Source organism: Oryctolagus cuniculus, chromosome 4, assembly GCF_051225735.1.
Source record: "Oryctolagus cuniculus isolate XC-2025 breed Fujian yellow rabbit chromosome 4, ASM5122573v1, whole genome shotgun sequence".
Taxonomy (NCBI): domain Eukaryota; kingdom Metazoa; phylum Chordata; class Mammalia; order Lagomorpha; family Leporidae; genus Oryctolagus; species Oryctolagus cuniculus.
The window spans coordinates 109,818,450-109,838,448 of NC_142870.1; the positions used below are offsets into that span (position 1 = coordinate 109,818,450).

Consider the following 19,999-nt stretch of genomic DNA (forward strand, 5'->3'; position numbering starts at 1 on the left):
CAGAATTTGTTTGGAATAGCTAAAAAAAAAAAAAAAAAAAAACCCTGGAAATAAGTGACGGTTGAGGAACACTGTGAATCATGTACTTAGTGATATTAATTCACACATTTCCCTGGCAAGTTCTGTTTAGTTACCACAAAAATAAAATTAGAATTTAGAGGCATTATAGTCAGACTATCTGGTCCCCGCCTTCTGATACTCATTCTTGGATCGTGTGTGAACTGGACTAGTGGCTAGCTTCTGACAAACAGGATGAGGCAAAAGTCAGAGTGTGATGTAAGAGTCTAGGTCATAAAGAAACTGTGGCATCACTGGAGTAAGCCAGTCACCAGGTCCACAGAGTGAGCAAGTGAGCACCACCTGTTAACAGCGATGTGACAAGCTCAGAAGCAAATCCTCCAGCTCAAATCAAACTCTCAGATGACATCTTGGCAGCATCCTAATCACATTCCTACAGGAGCTCCTGAACCAAAACACCAGTAACCGATCATCCAACCTGCAATCCTCAGACAAGTAAGCTATTTGTTGTTCCAAGCTGCTACATTTTGAGTAATTTACTATGCAGTAGTAGGTAGCGCACTAGGGGTGGAGTAAATATTTAAAGCAAGAGGCCACAAGAAAAAGAAACATCATCAGATGGTGGTATTATAATCACCTGGAACTTTGCATAAATTTTCTTACTTTATAAAATAGGTTTTTGAAGTTAATCACATAGTGTGTAATGAGTAACAGCCACTGAAGGAATGAAAGGAGAAAAATGTCAATTTTAGGGGACAAGAAAGTTAACTTCACACAGGATACTGAGATCAATCAAATTTCATTGGCATTAAAAGTTTTTATTTGGAATTTGATCCACAATCTATACAAGTTATTTACAAGCCATGAAAATGGAAAACAGCACAAAATACAATTGAGGTATAAGCTAAGAGCACAGTATGCCATGTTTCAATAAATATAATTCAAAATTTGTAAACTAAGTGACCAGATAAATGAGTCTTATATTTTAGTAAAACCATATAAAATATTTATTTCACGTGAGGTAGAGGACAGTTTTGTTTGTCATGTAATGCAACCAACCACAGCAATTTTAACCATAAAACTGTACATCATTGGCAAAGTTTTAAATTGAGTTATGGTCAATAGTCAGCAATGTGTACAACAGTTGCAGAACAGCTAATTCCCATTAACCGCTTCACAGATTAAGTTTAGAAATAATTTAAGACTTCTATGTTGGCTTAAAATTATCAAGATAAACATACAGTCCTAACAAGATGTTTTAAAGCAAGTATATTTTAATTCTCAAAAATTCTAATTCTTCAAAAGATACCTAAGTTTAGCAATTATTTTAGTAAAATGTTTTTACCAGAACTACTTCTTTAAGTATGCTGTGCTTTATTTTCAAGTGAGGTATCTATAGTGAGGAAAAAAAAATCTTATAAATTTCTTTTATATTATACTAACTTAATACACTATTTTGTTTTCTGGGCTTAACTTTTAGAATTGTTTTTACATTTGATCACTTTCTAATTCAAAAACAGTAGCGCTACATAAAACATTTAACTGTATTACTAAACAGGGCTCCAAAGTGTATTAGTTTAGAAGCCATTTAAATGGAAAGATTTTACCAAAAAAGAGAGACACTGTCCTTTGAAACAAGATGCAATATAAAATACCCTTAATGCTTTTTTTTCCAATATTGGAAGGAGCCTATACTACAACAAAAATTTAAGCTGTTTAAATATTCAATTCCACAACATACATTACAGCAGTTATAAGTCCCTTATTGCTGAGAGCTTCCATAAAAACTATTAACAAGTAGTTCTAAGCACAGAAATAGATGTACAGTATAAGCACAATTTTTCATTGTTAATTTTTAATGTCCTGTCATGTGTATTGGACTCATAAAAGGCAAATAAAAAACGAGGATTCTTCCCTAGATAACCAAAACACAAGTCTTAACTGTTGAGAAAATTTTAGAAGTTGATCAAAAACCATCAACACCAGCTTTAATTCTAGAAAAAATACCTTGAGCATGTTTTATATTACTTCAGTTTCCTTACCATTTTACTTTCCTTCAAACAGAAGCCACAGATGTGCAAATAAACTGGTTGCTCTGTCATAACTTCTAAAAGGTATGAATAACCTGCAAATATAGTACTCAATCTATTTAACCTACTTCAGTAACTGCTTTATAATTCAATATGTACAAATGTTTTATATCTAAACCAGTAATATATTAAATGCTATAAAATTGGTTCAAGAAGCATAAAACATACTGGTTCTCATGACGCAGAAATTCAAGCAAAATATGCTTTACAAAATCTAAAGTACAAGCCAAATTTAAGTTGTTGGTCAAATGTTTTTATAGTGTTACAAGTTACACTTATGAAATTAGGATGTTTTAAGAATTTCCTCAATGACAGAAGGAAGTTTTACGCAGATTACTTTTTAGATTTGGTACATTTTTCTCATAATATTCAGACTATGTTAACTATCACCACCCAAATTAAACCACCCAGTAAGCTATTCTTTCCTCCTTCTAAAGACATACAAGTTAAAACTTTTTAAAGGTTGTTTCTTCTATGCAGCCTTTTAGAGTAAACATTTTTACTTTTCTTAAAAAATAAAAAGTAATATGAAGTTTAGAATCTGCTAAAGAATGTGGCACACATAAACTAATACCAAAACAAACTTTAAGGTAGCAACCCACACACAAAACACGCATGCAAAGAAAAAACAAGGGTTACATGGATAATACATTTTAGCAGAGGCCACTTTAAAAGTTTTACAAAATCTATTGTTTTCAAGCTGTGTGGTACAGTATAACTTAAGAGTTACTTTTAACAATAATAGCTGTAATATCTACAATTGACTAAAAAACTATTTTCAAGGAAGTTAGAAAGCTATGGCACACTAATGTACTGGAAATGAAGAGTATCATATGGCAAGTTTCCTTTAAGTTAAGGACTACAAAAATAAAGAGTTTAAAATAATTCAAAAGTATTTAGACACTGCTTAGAATTTTATAATGTATTTCAAAGGCTAAGCAAGTTATTTTAGAAGTTTTGGATTGACACAAGTAAACTTATCATTTAATAAGTAACATAAATGATAAGAAAGCTTATCATTTAATAAGTAACATAAGCAGAACTTATCATTTAATAAGTAACATAAGTGAATTAGAAAACTAAATGAAACTATAGGTACTTGATTTTGCCTTCCAAAAATATGAGTTACTACACAACTAATTTACAACTAAAATAAAAGTGTATCATAAGTGTAATTTTTTTGCAAGGTCTAAATAAATTATATTAGGGAGATATGCATTTTCAACATTTGTTCCATCTTGAGATTCCAAGAATCAATAAATTAAATTACAGGGTAAATATAGTAAAAATTGAAATGAAAAGTAGAAAATACACATTTAGATCATACTCTGTTTAGTAAAGTTCCCTTTTAGGAACTATAGAAATTCTTTTGGGATATATGAGTACCATTAAGAACAATCTGAAAATAACTGGTTAATGATAAGCTATGTGATTTTTTTTTTTTTTTAAGTTCTACCAACATTAGAGTACCTGCCTTCTACAATGGACATAGCACACAACTTTCATTCTAGTTCACTTGTAATAATTTCATACAGAACCTTGTCAGAAAGCATGAAAAACAAAATTCATGGGGTTAATAATGTCAACTACTGGTGGTTTCAGGAAACTTTCCTTTAAAAAACTGCATACTAACAATTTTTTTTCTATTATCTTTTAAGCCAAGAATTAACAGGAAATTTGCTTTTAAAGAGTGACAGACTTTTCTGTGCAAAAAAAAAAAAGTACAGAAGATGTTGCCTCTTCCCAAACTATGGAATTCTTTTGTAAACTAAAAATTATCTAAAAATTTTAGTAGCAGATAATTAAACTCCTATACAAAGCTATCATACACTATCAGTTGACTGTAAATTCCTGATTTTGATATTAAGTAGTAATTGAAAATGGTCCATTCGTGCAAATTTTTGGTAAGACTTAACATTTAACATACAAAAGTCCAAAATAACCTTCAATATGTTTAATATTTTACAATTTAAAGGAAAACAAATCCATTATATAAATTTCATTCCAACCCATAGCTACATACAAAACCTGTACAGAAGGACTGTGGATTCTATAGAAACTGATGTACATCAATGACACCAATTCTTCTCAACATTATTATTTTCACACCACTATTAACAACATAAACAAAAGTTCAGAAATCATTATTTTTCTGAAGATACAGCGTAAAAAATTTCTAAATATAACCACATTAAACCTGAAAAACAAATTACAACTGCTTCTTACATTTAGCAGCAATGCGTAACAAAACATCTTACTCTTTCCAATGACACCCATGGGTTATGCTATTCCTTCATTAATGAAATTCCTCTTAGGAGACATTTAAAAGAGAACTGAGGATTGAAGAAATTCATTCCACAATCTGAACAAAGTAAAAGCTAATGTCTGTGTATAATAATGAGTATATATATCACTTATAAAGGAGATTGTGTTAATAAGAAAAATGCAGATTCAACTCCTTGAATAGTTCTATAGTATATATTTGAAATATAATGCCACCATTATATCTAAAATTGAGTCTGAAATATGGATAACAAAATTGACCACAGCTATTTCCCATCACATAATGCAGCTTTTAAAAAGTATACAACTGTTAAATTCACATTAGAAATATAGGCAGGTTATCTACTACTTGAAATCCTATATTGTTACTAAGCTGAAAAAAAAATACAAAGAAACCTACATTTTCATTCATTTGGAAAATGTAAAAATTTATGTACTAATATATAATCTCTTCACTTTCTTTGATCTACAAATGGGTAGAATGCCTAGCTATTGTCATGCGGATAAGTTGTTCAGAATTCTATTACCAAAGCAAGCAATAAACAAAAAAACCCTGTCAGTATACACAGATGATCTCTTTAACAGTTCCTATTCTTTAGCAGCCTTGGATGACTTCAAAATTTGCAGCTTTAACTCTTTTATCATCATCTCTAACTTCTGTCTTGCCTCCCGCTCCTGTCTGAGTTCATCTTGGAGTTCTTGCCTATCAGCTTCAGCGTGGTCCAGTCTCTGTCTCAGTTCTGCTAGCTGTGTGATTTAAAAGGCTGTGTCAATATTCATTTAGTTTTGTTTTTCCATTTAATCTTATACCACAGCAAAGACCTACTTTCACATTATGTTTTACAAAACAAACTATTTCATGCATACCACAGTCTTTTAAGTATCTAATACTATTACCTTGACATTCAACATGACATTAAATTGAAGGTAAAGCAAAGGATCAAGAGGAATAAACACCTAAAACACCTACAGCACTTTAATTATTTTCTGTGCATTACTAGATCCTTGTTACAACCTGTTCAAGCTAATATTTGTACATCTTCCCTCAAATGTGAGCAACTATTAACATAAAGGATTTACTTATTTATTTTTGCTTCAGTGCTTTTGAATAGAGTAGGCAACAGTTATTTGTTAATATGTTGATTTGAAAGCATATATTATTAAAATAATATTTGATCATCAGAGAGCTAGATTTACAATTTAAGTAAATAAATTATAGAAATCCAATAAACTTTAAAGTAATAAACCAATAAAAGTCAAAAAATCATCATAGACAATCTAGCATAAAATTGTGTTTAACAGAATTATCTACATTGAAATCTAGCCTAGTGAATGAGCTTGACAAAAAGTAATTTCTTTAACAGAGCAGTAACACTTTCCATTCATGTTGAAAGGGCACATTATACAAACTGAGTAATTCTTACCTGTGCTGCATATTCAGCCTCTTTGTCTTTTTCCAAATTTGAGTCACATGTACATTTTTGCTTCATTACCTGCTCTAATTTTTTCTCTAAGTCCTTCTGTTCAACATAAAATTCTTCCATTCTTTGAGCATGTTCAGTCTGCAAAGATTCAAGTTCTTTCTGCAGATTCTGTTGTTCTTCAGTGAGTTCCCTCATAGCTTTTGAACTACTCAACATTTCCACTTCCTGTAAGTACAGAATCACAATACAATTTTATTTCCATCAGGTTAAAAATTTCAAAAAAAAAAAAACAAAAAAACTTTTAGTTCAGGAAAAAATAAGTCAGAAAATATATAAAATTCGTATTAGTTCTATATATCAACAGTTATATTGAAAAATATCTTCTCTATAAATGTATTAAAATTGCCTATCAGTGTGAAACTGAACAATCTAACATATATTTGCAACATATCTTGACTCCTCTGAGAATGTGCAAAAGTATCTTTTCATAATGAATTATCATTTAAATAACAACTTTACCATCTGAAGTTGTTGCTTCTTTTGCAAAATTGAGTTCAGTTTTTCCTGTTGTTTTACATAAGTCCTCATTACTTCCTCCATGATTTTTCCTTTATCATCTTCACAAACGACATCTTTGACAAGGAGTGGAGATGATTCTGCAGTATCATGGCCAATTCCCAACTTGTTTGTGTCTCTGACTAAGTGGCAAGTGGTAGAGTCAGATTTCTTTTTACTCACAGAACTATGTAAGATTGATGGATCTTTGAGAGGGAAAAAAAAATCAAGTAACAAAGAATAAATATCACTGTGTTAAAAAGTCACTGGAAGAATCCAGGAATGCTATTAACAAGACAATTCCATTCAAAAATTAAATCAACAAGAATAAAATACTTAGGAATAAGTTTAACAAAAGTAGTTAAACATGTACAATAGCAACAACAAAACATCAAAGAAAGATGTGAATACATAAAAAGACAGTCCATGTTAACAGATTGGAAGACTAAGTATTTTTTTTCTATTTGACAGGTAGAGTTATAGACAGTGAGAAGGAGAGACAGAGAGAAAGGTCTTCCTTACGTTGGTTCACTCCCCAAATGGCCGCTACGGCCAGCACTACGCCAATCTGAAACCAGGAGCCAGGTGCTTCCTCCTGGTCTCCCATGCGGGTGCAGGGGCCCAAGCACTTGGGCCATCCTCCACTGCACTCCCGGGCCACAGCAGAGAGCTGGACTGGAAGAGGAACAACTGGGACTAGAACCCGGCACCCATATGGGATGCCAGTGCCACAGGAGGAGGATTAACCAAGTAAGCCACAGTGCCGGCCCCCAGAAGACTAAGTATTTTTAAGATAATAATATTCCCCAAATTGATCCATATGTTCAGTGCAATCTCCATTAAAATCCCAGCTGGTTTTCTGGCAGAAATTGATAAGCTGATTCTAAAATTCATATGGAAATACAAAGACTCCAAAATAGACAAAAAATCCTGAAAAAGAATTAATAATTTCCAATGTTAAAGCTTGCTACAGATATCAAGTCCATTGTGTAGTACTCACATAAGGAAAGATACATAGATCAGTGAGAAAGAATTCAGAGTCCAGAACCAAGTAAACCCACAATTGTTTTTTTGTTTTCCCCTCCCAGAGAAACCTTTTATTTAATGGATGTAAATTTCCTAAGTACAACTTTAGGAATATAGTGATTCTACCAACCATACCCATCCTTCCCACCCCTACTCCCACTCCTCCTCCTCCTTCCTCTCCCATTCCTAGTCCCATTATCTATTAAGATTCGTTTTTTTTTTTTTTTTTTTTTTTTTTTTTGACAGGCAGAGTGGACAGTGAGAGAGAGAGAGAGAGAGAAAGGTCTTCCTTTGCTGTTGGTTCACCCTCCAATGGCCGTCATGGCCGGCGCGCTGCAGCCAGTGCACTGCGCTGATCTGAAGGCAGGAGCCAAGTGCTTATCCTGGTCTCCTGTGGGGTGCAGGGCCCAAGCACTTGGGCCATCCTCCACTGCACTCCCAGGCCACAGCAGAGAGCTGGCCTGGAAAAGGGGCAACTGGGACAGAATCCCGTGCCCCGACCGGGACTAGAACCCAGGGTGCCGGCGCCGCAAGGCGGAGGATTAGCCTAGTGAGCCGCGGCACCAGCCAAGATTCATTTTCAATTAACTTTATACACAGAAGACCAACTCTATACCAAGTAAAGATTTTAACAATTTGTGTGCATGCACACACTCACAAAGACTGAGAACAGTTTTACAGTTAACTCATTGTGGACAGAGGTCCTGCATGGGAATTAAATGCACAGTGACTCCTGTTGTTAATTTAACAATTAACACTCTTAAGTATGATGTCAGTGATCACCCAAGGCTCTTGACATGAGCTGCCTAAGCTATGGAAGCCTTTTGAGTTCACAATCTCCGTCAGTATTTAGACAAGGCCATATGCAAAGTGTAAGTTCTCTCCTCCCTTCAGAGGAAAGTACATCCTTCTTTGATGGCCACTTCTCTCCATTGGTGTCTCGCTCACAGAGATCTTTTTTTTTGCCACAATGTCTTGGCTTTCCATGCCTGAAAGGCTCTCATGGGCTTTTCAGCCAGACCAGAATGTTTTAAGGGCTGATTCTGAGGTCAGAGTGCTATTTAAAGCGACTGTCATTCTATGAGTCTGCTGTGTAGACTGCTTCTCTCCTTTTGGAACATTCTCTCCTTTTGAATTCTATTATTATTACCAGACACTTGATCTTATTTATAAGATCCCTTTAACACTTAATCATACCTATATGATCACTTTAACACTTACTATGATCACTTTAACAATTAAGATGGCATTTTTTTCCACCCAGCTTAATGGGATTTGGGGTCCAATGCAAAGTTTTTAAACTGTACCCTTAGAAGTTAGTCCATAGCAATGAATGCAGAACTACACAGCTTTACAGTTACAAACTTCCTCCCCTCTCTTATTCCCAATCTTATTGTTTACTGAAATCTATTTTCAATTGAATTTATACACATGATTAACTCTATGCTAAGTAAAGAGTTCAACAAATAATATGAAGAAGGAAAAAAAAATGTTCCTTGACAGTCAAGACAAGGGCTGTTCAAGTCATTGCTTCTCAAAGTGTCAATTTCACTTCTACAGGTTTCCTTTTAGGTCTCTATTATCACAGATCAGGAAGAACATAGGGTATTTGTCAACTTGGGACTGGCTTATTTTGTTTCATATGATGTAAACCCAAGTTTTATAGGCAATTGTTTTTTTGAGAAGACTGTCAAAAAATTCAATCTGAAAAGAATATTCAACAAATGGGCAAATGGATCTACATCCAAAAGAAAGAGACTTGGTACAGGATGGGGAGTCAACAAGTGAAGCAGCAGCTTAACTGCCTGCATCCCATATCAGAGTGCCTGATTCAAGTCCCAGCTATCACACCTCTGATCCAACTTCCTACTATTTTGCCTGAGAGGCAGTAGATGATGGCCTAAGTACTTGGACTCCTGCCACTCCCATGGGTATCAAGATGGAATTCCTGGCTCCTGGTTTTGATCTGGCCCACCCCTTGACTGCTGCAGACATTTGGGGAGTGAACCAGTACATGGAAGATCTCCTCTTTCTATGTCTCTCCCTCTCTTCATCACTCTTTGAAATAAATAAATATAAATCTTTAAGGGAAAATGAAAGTGAGGTTGGGGCCAGCACTGCAGCACAGGTTAAGCCTCTGCCTGCCACGCTGGCATCCTATACCAGTTTATGTCCCAGCTGCTCCACTTGCTATCCAGCTCTCTGCTGTGGCCTGGGAAAGCAGTGGAAGATGGCCCAAGTGATTGGGCCACTGTACCCCTGTGGGAGACCCAGAAGAAGCTCCTGTCTCCTGACTTTGGATCAGCCCAGCTCTGGCTGTTGCGGGCCATCTGTGGAGTGAACCAGCGGATGGAAGATCTTTCTGTCCCTCCCTCTCTCTGCCTGTAGCTCTCTCAAATAAATTAATAAAATCTTTTTTAAAATGAGGTTGGAACTTACACTGTATATAAATGTTAATTCAAAAGGAATCAAAGATATGTTAAGATCGAAGAGCTAAATATAAAGAGTTCTGAATTAGGCAATAATTTCTTCAGTATAAGAAACCATAAAGCAAGCAATCAAAAATTTACAGTTCTTACAATTTTAAAACTTCAATTGCTATACATTTTTTAGAATGGCAATAGCTGTAGAGTAAGAAAGCCAGTGTATAAGGATCTAGGGCCAGGACTGTATAAAGAACTCTTGGAACTCAACAGTAAAGAGACAACCCAATTTAAAAAGAGGCAAAAGATCAGAACAGAATTTCTCCAAAGAGATGCACTGTCCAAGAAAAACATGAAAGGGGCCAGTGTTGTGGCACAGTGTGTTAGGCTGCTGCCTATATCACCAGCATTCCCTTTTAGAGTGCCAGTTGAGTCCCCACAGCTCCACTTCGGATTCAGCTCTCTGCTAATGCACCTGGGAAAGTAGTGGAACATAGCCCAAGTATTTGGGCTCCTGCAACCCAAGTGGGAGACATGAATAGAGTTCCAGACTCCTGATTTTAGCTGGTCCAGCCCCAGTCATCACAGCCATTTGGGGAGTGAATCAACAGATAGGAGATCTCTTTCTGCCTCTCCCTCTCTGTCACTCTGCCTTTCAAATAATAAGTAAACAAATAAATTCAAATAAATTAAAAAATTATGGCCTGTGAATTGTGTGTTTTTCATGTTACTAGGATTAATCTGGGTAATAAAATATTATGTAACTGTGGCATACAGGTAGGTTACTAATTACTACTTAATGTAATTAAATCCAAAAAAAAATCTGAGTTTTTAAAACCTCAAAAAGAGTACAGAAAATCTTAAAGAATTTCAGCCGGCGCTGCGGCTCACTAGGCTAATCCTTTGCCTGCAGTGCCGGTACCCCAGGTTCTAGTCCCAGTTGGGGTGCCAGATTCTGTCCCGATTGCTCCTCTTCCAATCCAGCTCTCTGCTGTGGCCCGGGAAGGCAGTGGAGGATGGCCCAAGTGCTTGGGCCCTGCACCTACATGGGAGACCGGGAGGAAGCACCTGGCTCCTGGATCGGTGCAGCATGCCAGCTGCAGTAGCCATTTGGGGGTGAACCAACGAAAGGAAGACCTTTCTCTCTGTCTCTCTCTCACTAACTCTGCCTGTCAAAAAAAAAAAAAAAAAGAAAGAAAGAAAGGAAAAGAAAATCTTAAAGAATTTCAATTCCCTATGGGAAGTGTTAAATAACTGGAAGATTCTCTAACTGTTGCAAGGCAGTCACACTGCCTAAGCACAAAGCACAAAGCAAAGTTGTGCTGCTCTATGGGAAGCAGCATTTGAGGGAAAAGTTGTTTGATTCGCAGTATTTTCATTTAGATGAAGTCAGCATTCTGCATTTAAGCCAACTGCCCAGTTTCCAGAGCTTTTAATCTTTGCTTTTTATTCCATGACTGTTTCCCTGACTTACATAATTAACCATTCTTATTTATATATACTCCTTAATATTAATAAATAACTTTCTTAGTTCATAGCAAATTTGTAAAAAATACGGATCTACTAAAGAAATCTGACAGCAAAGAAAATACAGGGGAAAAAAATGACAGAAAATCACTTGCAGCGATTATATACTTAACACATGTAGTCCTCTCACGACTCTATTACATTACACATACACACACACACACACACACACACACCACTCTCTCACTAACCTCTATAGTTACTGCCATTCTAAAAAAGTACAGTAATTGAAGTTGGGAGAGAAAAAAAACCACTCATTTTAAAAGGTCACATTTTTTAGGGTGAAAGCAGTAACTAACTGAAAACCTTGCTTAAATAGAAATCTTCTTTGAAAATTATCAATAAATTGTGTCTATTAGATACTTGATTTTAAAAAGATAATTTCTGGGGGCCGGTGCTGTGGCGCAGCAGGTTAAAACCCCGGTCTGCAGCACCAGCATCTCATATGGGTGCCAGTTTGTGTCCCGAATGCTTCTCTTTCAATCCAGCTCTCTGCTATGGCCTGGGAAAGCAGCAGAAGATGGCCCAAGTGCTTGGGCCCCTGTACCAGCGTGGGAGACCCAGAAGAACCTCTTGGCTTCAGATCAGCTCTGCTCTATCCGTTGTGGTCATTTGGGGAGTGAACCAGCGAATGGATGGAAGACCTCTCTCTCTCTCTCTTTCTCTCTGGCTCTACCTCTCTCTGTAAATCTTTCAAATAAATAAAACTTAAAAAAAAAAAAGTAATTTCTAACGCCAGCATTGCCGCAGAGTTAAGCCGTTGCCTGTGGCACTGGCATCCCACATGGGTGCAGGTTTATGTCCCAGCTGTTTCACTTCCAATCCAGCTCTCTACTAATGCAGAAGAGTATGGTCCAGTACTTGAACCCCTAAACCCATGTGGGAGACCTAGAAAAGCTCCTGGCTTTGGCCTGGCCCATCCCTGACCACTGCAGCCATCAAGGGAGTGATCCAATGGACTGAAGATCTCTCTGTCTCTCCCTCTTTCCCTATAACACTGCCTTTCACATAAATGGATAAATCTTTGAAAAAAAAAAAAAAAAGATACTTTCTGAATACTTACCTAAACGGTTATATAATTCTCTACTTATTTTTAAATCCATTTTCTCCTGTTCCTCAAGTGAGACATCTGGGTAAGACACTGCTTTTTGATGTTTACCACTACCGTGAGGCTTCTCTGATGTTCGTGACACAGACTTACTTGCCTCTGTCTTTGTGACCTCTTTAGACTGAGATATGGCAGAAGTGAGTGACACATTGGGGGCAACCACTTTATCACACATGTATAAATAGTAGCTGAAAACAAAGAAAAGCAAAATAAGATACTTACTACATTTAGGTAAAAAAATCAAAATATGAAACATTTCTATGCATAAACTTTTTTTAATCAAGACAGACAATGTAACAACTCAGAAAATAAGGGTCACAGAAACAAACTCTTAAAAAAATGGACATTTTAGGCATTAAGAACAAAGTTGATTTTTGTTATTTTGTAAATTTCTTCACATTACAAAGATACTCACTAAAAAATAAAATCCGTTTTCTCCTTTCCTCAAAATCAACTGAGAACTACAGGCAGTAAGCATTTTAACAGCCCTGACTAGGTACGGTTAATTCCAAAAGACAAGTCATATGCTACTTTGGAGGACTGTTTTCATATTCACTACCCCTCCAAAGCAGGGAATTGTTGCTCTCTGCCTGTGGTGAGGTTGCTTCATGATAGGCCCAATGAGGAGTTCCAAAGGCCCTTCTTATATAGCTCAGAGAGAACGGGTACTCTGAATGCTGCTGCCTACCTACTCCACAGCTTTACTTGTATCAAATACCAGAGCACAATCTTCTTAAAATAGTTTGGTGCGGGGGGCCAGCACTGTGGCATAGTAGGTTAAGCCTCTGCTGCTGGCACTGCAGGCCTCCCATATGGGCACTGGTTTGTGTCCCAACTGCTCTACTTCCGATCTAGCTCTCTGCTATGGCCTGGGAAAGCAGTGGAAGATGGCCCAAGTCTTTGGGTCTCTGCACCCATGTGGGCAACCCAGAAGAAGCTCCTGGCTTCCAATCAGCCCAGCTCCGGCCACTGCAGCCATTTGGGGAGTGAACCAACAGATGGAAGACCTTTCTTTCTGTCTCTTCCTCCCTCTTTATCTCTACCTCTCAAATAAATAAATAAAAATCATTTAAAAATTTCAAAAAAAAAAATGGAGGCCAGCGCTGTGTTTAGCGGGTACAGGGCCTGCATCCCATATGGGCGCTGGATCGAGACCCAGCTGCTCCACTTCCAATCCAGCTCTCTGGTATGGCCTAGGAAAACAATGGAAGATGACCCAAGTCCCTGGGCTCCTGCACCCACATAGGAGACCAGGAAGAAGCTCCTGGTTACTGGCTTCAAAATGGCGCAGCTCCAGCTGTTGTGGCCAATTGGGGAGCGAACCAGTGGATGGAAAACCTCTCTGTCTCTCTGCCTCTCCTTCTCTTTCAAATAAATAAATCTTAAAAAAAAAAGGGAAAAAAAATTATTGGTACTCCTACTTATCTGATAAAATAGCAGTAATAAACTGTGCAAAATTAAGATTGAAAGGGTAACATAATTTTACTCAAAGTTCACACACACTGTTCAGGAGAGTACTTGAGAGGCTTATGGAACACAGCTGAACGAAATACTCAAGTACTATGTTTGTAACTGCAATCTGAATAATCTTTATCAAAAAGACAACCATTCAGACTAACACTTCATCCTCTATACTCCAGGCAATCTCCTAACATCACTTTATTTATACAGAACACTTACACTGTTCTTTATCACATGAATTCTAGGACTAAATACTCACTATTCTGCTAAAACAAAAAACACCAATCTGACAGGTTTAGTAATGTTCAAAAGACTTATTTCAAAATGTATCTTACATATGGTAGTGATTATGCAAATACAGATAATAAGACTAAGACTCTTCATATCACCATGCTTGGGGATAAGATTTACACTAACAGATAAAATCTAAATAAAAAGCATAAAATCTATAAAAATAGAAAATCTCCTTGGAATACTGAAAATACAAAAACTTGATTTTTGAGGGGTGTGGCTATTAATAACTCAAGTTTCAAAAGAATTTCCTTTTAAAATATCAAAGTTCCATACCAATCTCTGAAAAAATTAGTTTATCTCTTGAACAGAAGGAAATTAAATAACTTTGATTTTCTTGCTTGAAGTCAAGAAAAAATGAAAAAACATAAAAGCATTAAGTAAAGGTTACCACAAATATGTAATAAAATTTACAATTCATTTCATTTTAGATTCTTCCTCTGAATTTTTTTCTAATTAGAATGACTAGGTGATGTAATTCTTCTACAATATCCTTACAATGATAAATATTTAAACAGCATTAAATCACAATGTGCTTGTTTATAAACAGTTTTGAGGGCAAGAATTTGGTTATGACTCTGGATGGGACATCCCATATTGGTGTACCTGAGTTTTGATTCCCAATCCATTCTTATTTCTCACTTCCTGTTAATGAGTACTCCAGGAGAGAGAAGGTGATGGCTCAAGTAGCTGGGTCCCTTCCACCCACTCAGAAGACCTGGTTTGAGTTCCTGGCTCCTGGCTTCAGCCTGGCCCAGGTCCAGCCATTATGGGCACTTGGGGAGTGAACCAGCAGACAGGAGCTCTTTCCATCCGTCTCCCTCTTTTCTCTTTCTCTGTCTGCTTCTCAAACAAAAACTTTTTTAAAAGAACAATTTCGAATTTTCAAAGGTAATACACTAATTTACAAGGAAGTTTGAAACTAAATAATGAACTCTCAAGTCCTAGACTAGTACTTGGCATATAGCTGTTGAACGAACAAGCAAACATATAAATGAAGATCCACTCACCTGGGATGTAAAAATGAATGTGTCGGAGAAACATGGTCACCTTCCTGCTTTATAACAGGATACCATGACTGTATTTCCATTCCTGATGGTGCATCTGTCTGTAGAAAAATGTGGAAGGAGAAAAGTTTATTAATGGGGAAAATCTGATGGTTAATTTTATATGTCAAGTTAACAGAGCCACTGGATAAAGAGTTTCATTATTTAAGAGTCATCTTGTAATAAGGCAGTATTTCCTCAAAGTGTGGGCAGGGAACCTTTTTTTCTGCAAGGGTCATTTAGATTTTTTATTTATTTTTTTTTATTTTTTGACAGGCAGAGTGGACAGTGAGAGAGAGAGACAGAGAGAAAGGTCTTCCTTTGCCATTGGTTCACCCTCCAATGGCCGCCGCGGCCGGCGCACTGCGGCCGGCGCACCGCGCTGATCCGATGGCAGGAGCCAGGAGCCAGGTGCTTTTCCTGGTCTCCTGTGGGGTGCAGGGCCCAAGCACTTGGGCCATCCTCCACTGCACTCCCTGGCCACAGCAGAGAGCTGGCCTGGAAGAGGGGCAACCGAGACAGAATCCGGCGCACCGACCGGGACTAGAACCCAGTGTGCCGGCGCCACTAGGCAGAGGATTAGCCTAGTGAGCCGCGGCGCCAGCCCATTTAGATATTTTTAACATCATTTTCAGTCCATACAAAATTATTAATTTAAAAATCAGCTTGCTATAGATTTACTGAATTTCAAGTCCTGGCTGTAGTTGTGTTGGCAGGACCAGAGCAAATGACACCACAGGCCTGACATGGTCCACAGGCCAGACATTCCTCTCTCCTCCTTAAAGTCTATTCACTTGGAACTCAAGGAGACTGAGTGAACTATGCCCCAAGAATAGTTTCAGCATGCAAGCTGACATGGATTATCAGAAATTACTTCATATCAAATTTCATACTTATAGAATCTATTATAAATAATAATACTCTTCCAATGTATAGCAGTGTGAAGCTGATTCTATTCTTGCTGCTAGAATCAACTAGTTTATCCTACTCCTACAGTATGTTAGCGTATTAACTTGATAACATTCTACAGCAATAAATATTTTACCAAACTAAATTTGAAACCACTTTTTGTTTTAAACAGTGCTTCCTGATGGATATGAAAAGCTTTCTTTTAGTGTAAAGGAAGAACTACTAACTGTACCTGTAAACAAAGGAAACAAAGTATCTACCTGCTGAAAACCTCATGTATTCTACTTAATGCTAACAAATACTCATTAAGTAAGCATCATTATCTCCATTTTACAGATTAAAAAATGTGGAACAAAAATTGAGAGAAAAAAAGTGAATAGCATAGTTACTAAACTTCTCCCTAATTTTGGTTTCCCTCCTTGCCTGCTCCCCACAGACTATATATTTCTTTTCCTTTTTATTTATCCAAAAGAGTTACACAAAGAGAGGAGAGGCAGAGAGAGAGAGTGATCTTCCACCCAATGGCCCACTCCCCAGCTGGGCGCAACGGCCGGAGCTGTACCAATCTGAAGCCAGGAGCCAGGAGCTTCCTCCAGGTCTCCCAAACAGGTGCAGGGGCCCAAGGATGTGGGCCATCTTCCACTGCTTTCCCAGGCCATAGCAGAGAGCTGGATCAGAAGTGGAGCAGCCAGATCTCGAACCAGCGCCCATATGGGATGCCAGTGCTTCAGGCCAAGGTGTTAACCTGCTGCGCCACAGTGCCGGCCCCCAGACTATATATTTCATATGACAGTAATTATCCTACTCTTACAGAGGGGAAAAACTTTTATTTAACTTTATTTATTTAATTTTATTTTAAAGGCAGAGAGACAGACATACAAGATGGACAGAAATCTTCCATCCACTGGTTCCATTCCCCAAATGCTGGCAATAGCAGAGCTGGGCCAGGCTGAAGCCAGAGGCTAAGAACTCAATTTGGGTCTCCCACACAGGTGGCAGGGACCCAACTACTTAAGTCCTCACACGCTGCCTCATAGGGTACACAAGGAATAAACTCAGAACTTGAACCCAGTCACTGATATGAGATGCAGGTGTCTAAAGTGGCATTTTAAGTGCTCACGCCAGAAAAAAAATACCTTCTCACTGGCAGGAGAGGGAGACACTAAAAGATGGCACGGTTACAGTAAACAGCAAAGACAAACTAACCAGACAAGCACAGTAGCCTCAGGGAGCATGGGATAATGAGTTGAAGGCTATGACAAAACAGGAGTGTTGGGGTTTTTTCTGAACCCTGCCTCTGTGAGGCTTCAATCCCTTCAGCAACTAGGCAGTGTTAGAATGACAACTTTATTCAACAATGAATAAATGCCACATGCAGTGGAGAGCTCCTAAACCTAAGAAATTTGGAAAGCCGTTTTGCCTGATGTCCTAATATTCCAGTTCAGAACCAAAGGACTATGGAAAAGAAAGGAAAGAGATCTCTAAATGTTAAGCAGTTGTGACGAGAAACAAAATCAATTCTAAACCCATGGGTTTGATTAAGAAGATTCCACTAATGGAGGCAACCGAGGGTGAAGAAACTGGAATAACTTGACCTAACACACTGCCATGCCCCAAGGAAAGAAGCTGAAAACAGAAAAGCAGCAGCTCCTGGGATACACGTCACAGAACCTAATCAATCAGGAGCTGTCTGAAGGCCAATTAAAAGCCAAGAGCCAGGAGCTTCTTCCAGGTCTCTCACGTGGGTGCAGGGGCCCAATTCTTAACAAAAAACTAATTTTTGTTAAGAATTACTGGGAAAGTAATTTGAAAAACTAACAAGAGTACAAAATCTTAGGGAAAACAGTAATATATTAAAAGGATCTGCAAATTGAGCATTCAGTGAAGGTCCCTAGACTAGACATAAGAGCAGAATATTTTTCAAAATCCCCAATCCTAATCAAATATTCTAAAAACCCAAAACACAATTCTGATCTAATACTAACTATCTGAGCAAATTCAACTGCTTATTTATAAAATAAATCACATTTAGTTTCTAAGCCTAGTTTTGTTCTGGCAGTGAATTAGAAAAATGACTTCTGGGGGCAGAGCCAAGATGGCGGAATAGTGAGGGCGCGCACTGATAGTCCAGGAAAAGATAGTTTAATAAAAGTGGAGTTACTGTAGTCTCAGGAAAAGGCTCGGGAAGAAATTGCAGAGGAAACTCTCCCGAATATAGTAGATGTGACACGGGGGACCTACGGGGAGAGCAAGGATGCCCACGGTGCGGAGGACACCCGTGGAGTCTGCGCACCAGCACTGGAAGGGGAGCTGTGCAGAATTGCTTCCCTTCTGAGTCAAAAAAAAAAACAGAGAGAGAGCGAGCAAGAGAGAGAACAACTTGGGTGAGTCACCTTTGACACACCCTTAACCCTAAAGAACCAAACAGAGCTCTCTGGCCACACCCATCACAGCCTCTAAGGATCCATCAAAAGCAGAAAGTCCACTTAATCTAGAGTCATAGTATAACAAGAAAAAACACCACAGCGAAGAAACCAAAGAATATCTCCAATATGCCAAACAACAAACGCAAAAACCGAGGTAACAAGAACAAGGAAGACACTATGACGCCCCCAAATGAAAAAGACACCCAATTCAAGATTATAAAGATGATGAGATAGAAGAAATGCAAGAAGCAGATCTCAAAAAATTGTTAAGAACATTAAGAAGTTCTCAAAAACAAATTCTTGAACTACAGAAATCCTTACTGGACAGGACAGAAAATCTCTCGCGCAAAAATGAAATATTAAGGAGGAATCAAAATGAAATGAAACAACTAGTAGAACATGAAACTGTGATAGTGATGAGAAATCATAATGAAATGAAGAATTCAATAGATCAAATGACAAACACATTAGAGAGCCTTACAAACAGAATGGGTGAAGCAGAAGAGAGAATATCAGACTTAGAAGACAGAGAACAGGAAAGGATACAGTCAAACCAAAGAAAAAAAAGAGGAAATTAGAAATCTAAAAAATATTGTCGGGAATCTACAGGATACTATTAAAAAAAACAACATTTGGGGTCTAGGAGTTCCTGAAGGCATGGAGAGGGAGAAAGGATTAGAAGGCCTTTTTAGTGAGATATTAGCAGAAAATTCCCCAGGTTTGGAGAAGGACAGAGACATCCTAGTACAGGAAGCTCATAGAACCCCTAGTAAACATGACCAAAAGAGATCCTCACCATGACACGTTATAACTAAACTCACCAAAGTGAAACATAAAGAAAAGATCCTAAAATGTGCGAGAGAGAAACGTCAGATTACTCTCAGAGGATCTCCAATCAGACTCACAGCTGACTTCTCATCAGAAACCCTACAAGCTAGGAGGAAATGGCGAGATATAGCCCAGGTACTAAGAGAGAAAAACTGCCAGCCCAGAATATTATATCCTGCTAAGCTCTCATTTGTGAATGAAGGTGAAATAAAGACCTTTCACAGCAAACAGAAATTGAAAGAATTTGTCGCCACTCGTCCAGCCCTGCAAAAGATGCTTAAAGATGTGCTGCACACAGAAACACAGACACACAGTCATCAATATGAAAGAAGGCAAAGGAAGGAAACCTCACAGCAAAAGATCACAGGAAGAACAAAGCATATATTAGAAAATACCTTTGGCAAATGGCAGGGCAAAGTTACTACTTATCAATAGTCACACTGAATGTTAATGGCCTGAACTATCCAGTTAAAAGACACCGATTGGCTGATTGGCTTAAGGAACAAAATCCATCTATCTGCCGCTTACAAGAAACACATCTTTCCAACAAAGATCCATACAGACTGAAAGTGAAAGGCTGGAAA

At 37.7% G+C, this 19,999-nt stretch overlaps 1 protein-coding gene across 3 annotated transcripts in view; it reads right to left on the reverse strand.

Annotated features, from left to right (window-relative positions):
• Positions 1-815: 815 nt before the first annotated feature.
• SKIL (SKI like proto-oncogene) overlaps positions 816-19,999 on the reverse strand; it is a 40,872-nt gene continuing 21,688 nt past the window's right edge. For 2 of the 3 annotated variants that reach the window (XM_070072528.2, XM_070072529.2), the window contains exons 3-7: positions 15,217-15,314; positions 12,410-12,642; positions 6,335-6,576; positions 5,816-6,040; positions 816-5,138 (exon numbers count right to left, since the gene is read on the reverse strand). In XM_070072528.2, the coding sequence (XP_069928629.1) occupies positions 4,980-5,138; positions 5,816-6,040; positions 6,335-6,576; positions 12,410-12,642; positions 15,217-15,314 (957 nt within the window). In that variant the 3' untranslated portion in view covers positions 816-4,979. The remainder of the gene's footprint in view (positions 5,139-5,815; positions 6,041-6,334; positions 6,577-12,409; positions 12,643-15,216; positions 15,315-19,999) is intronic. The other variant, XM_089330946.1, reaches the window with a different exon arrangement.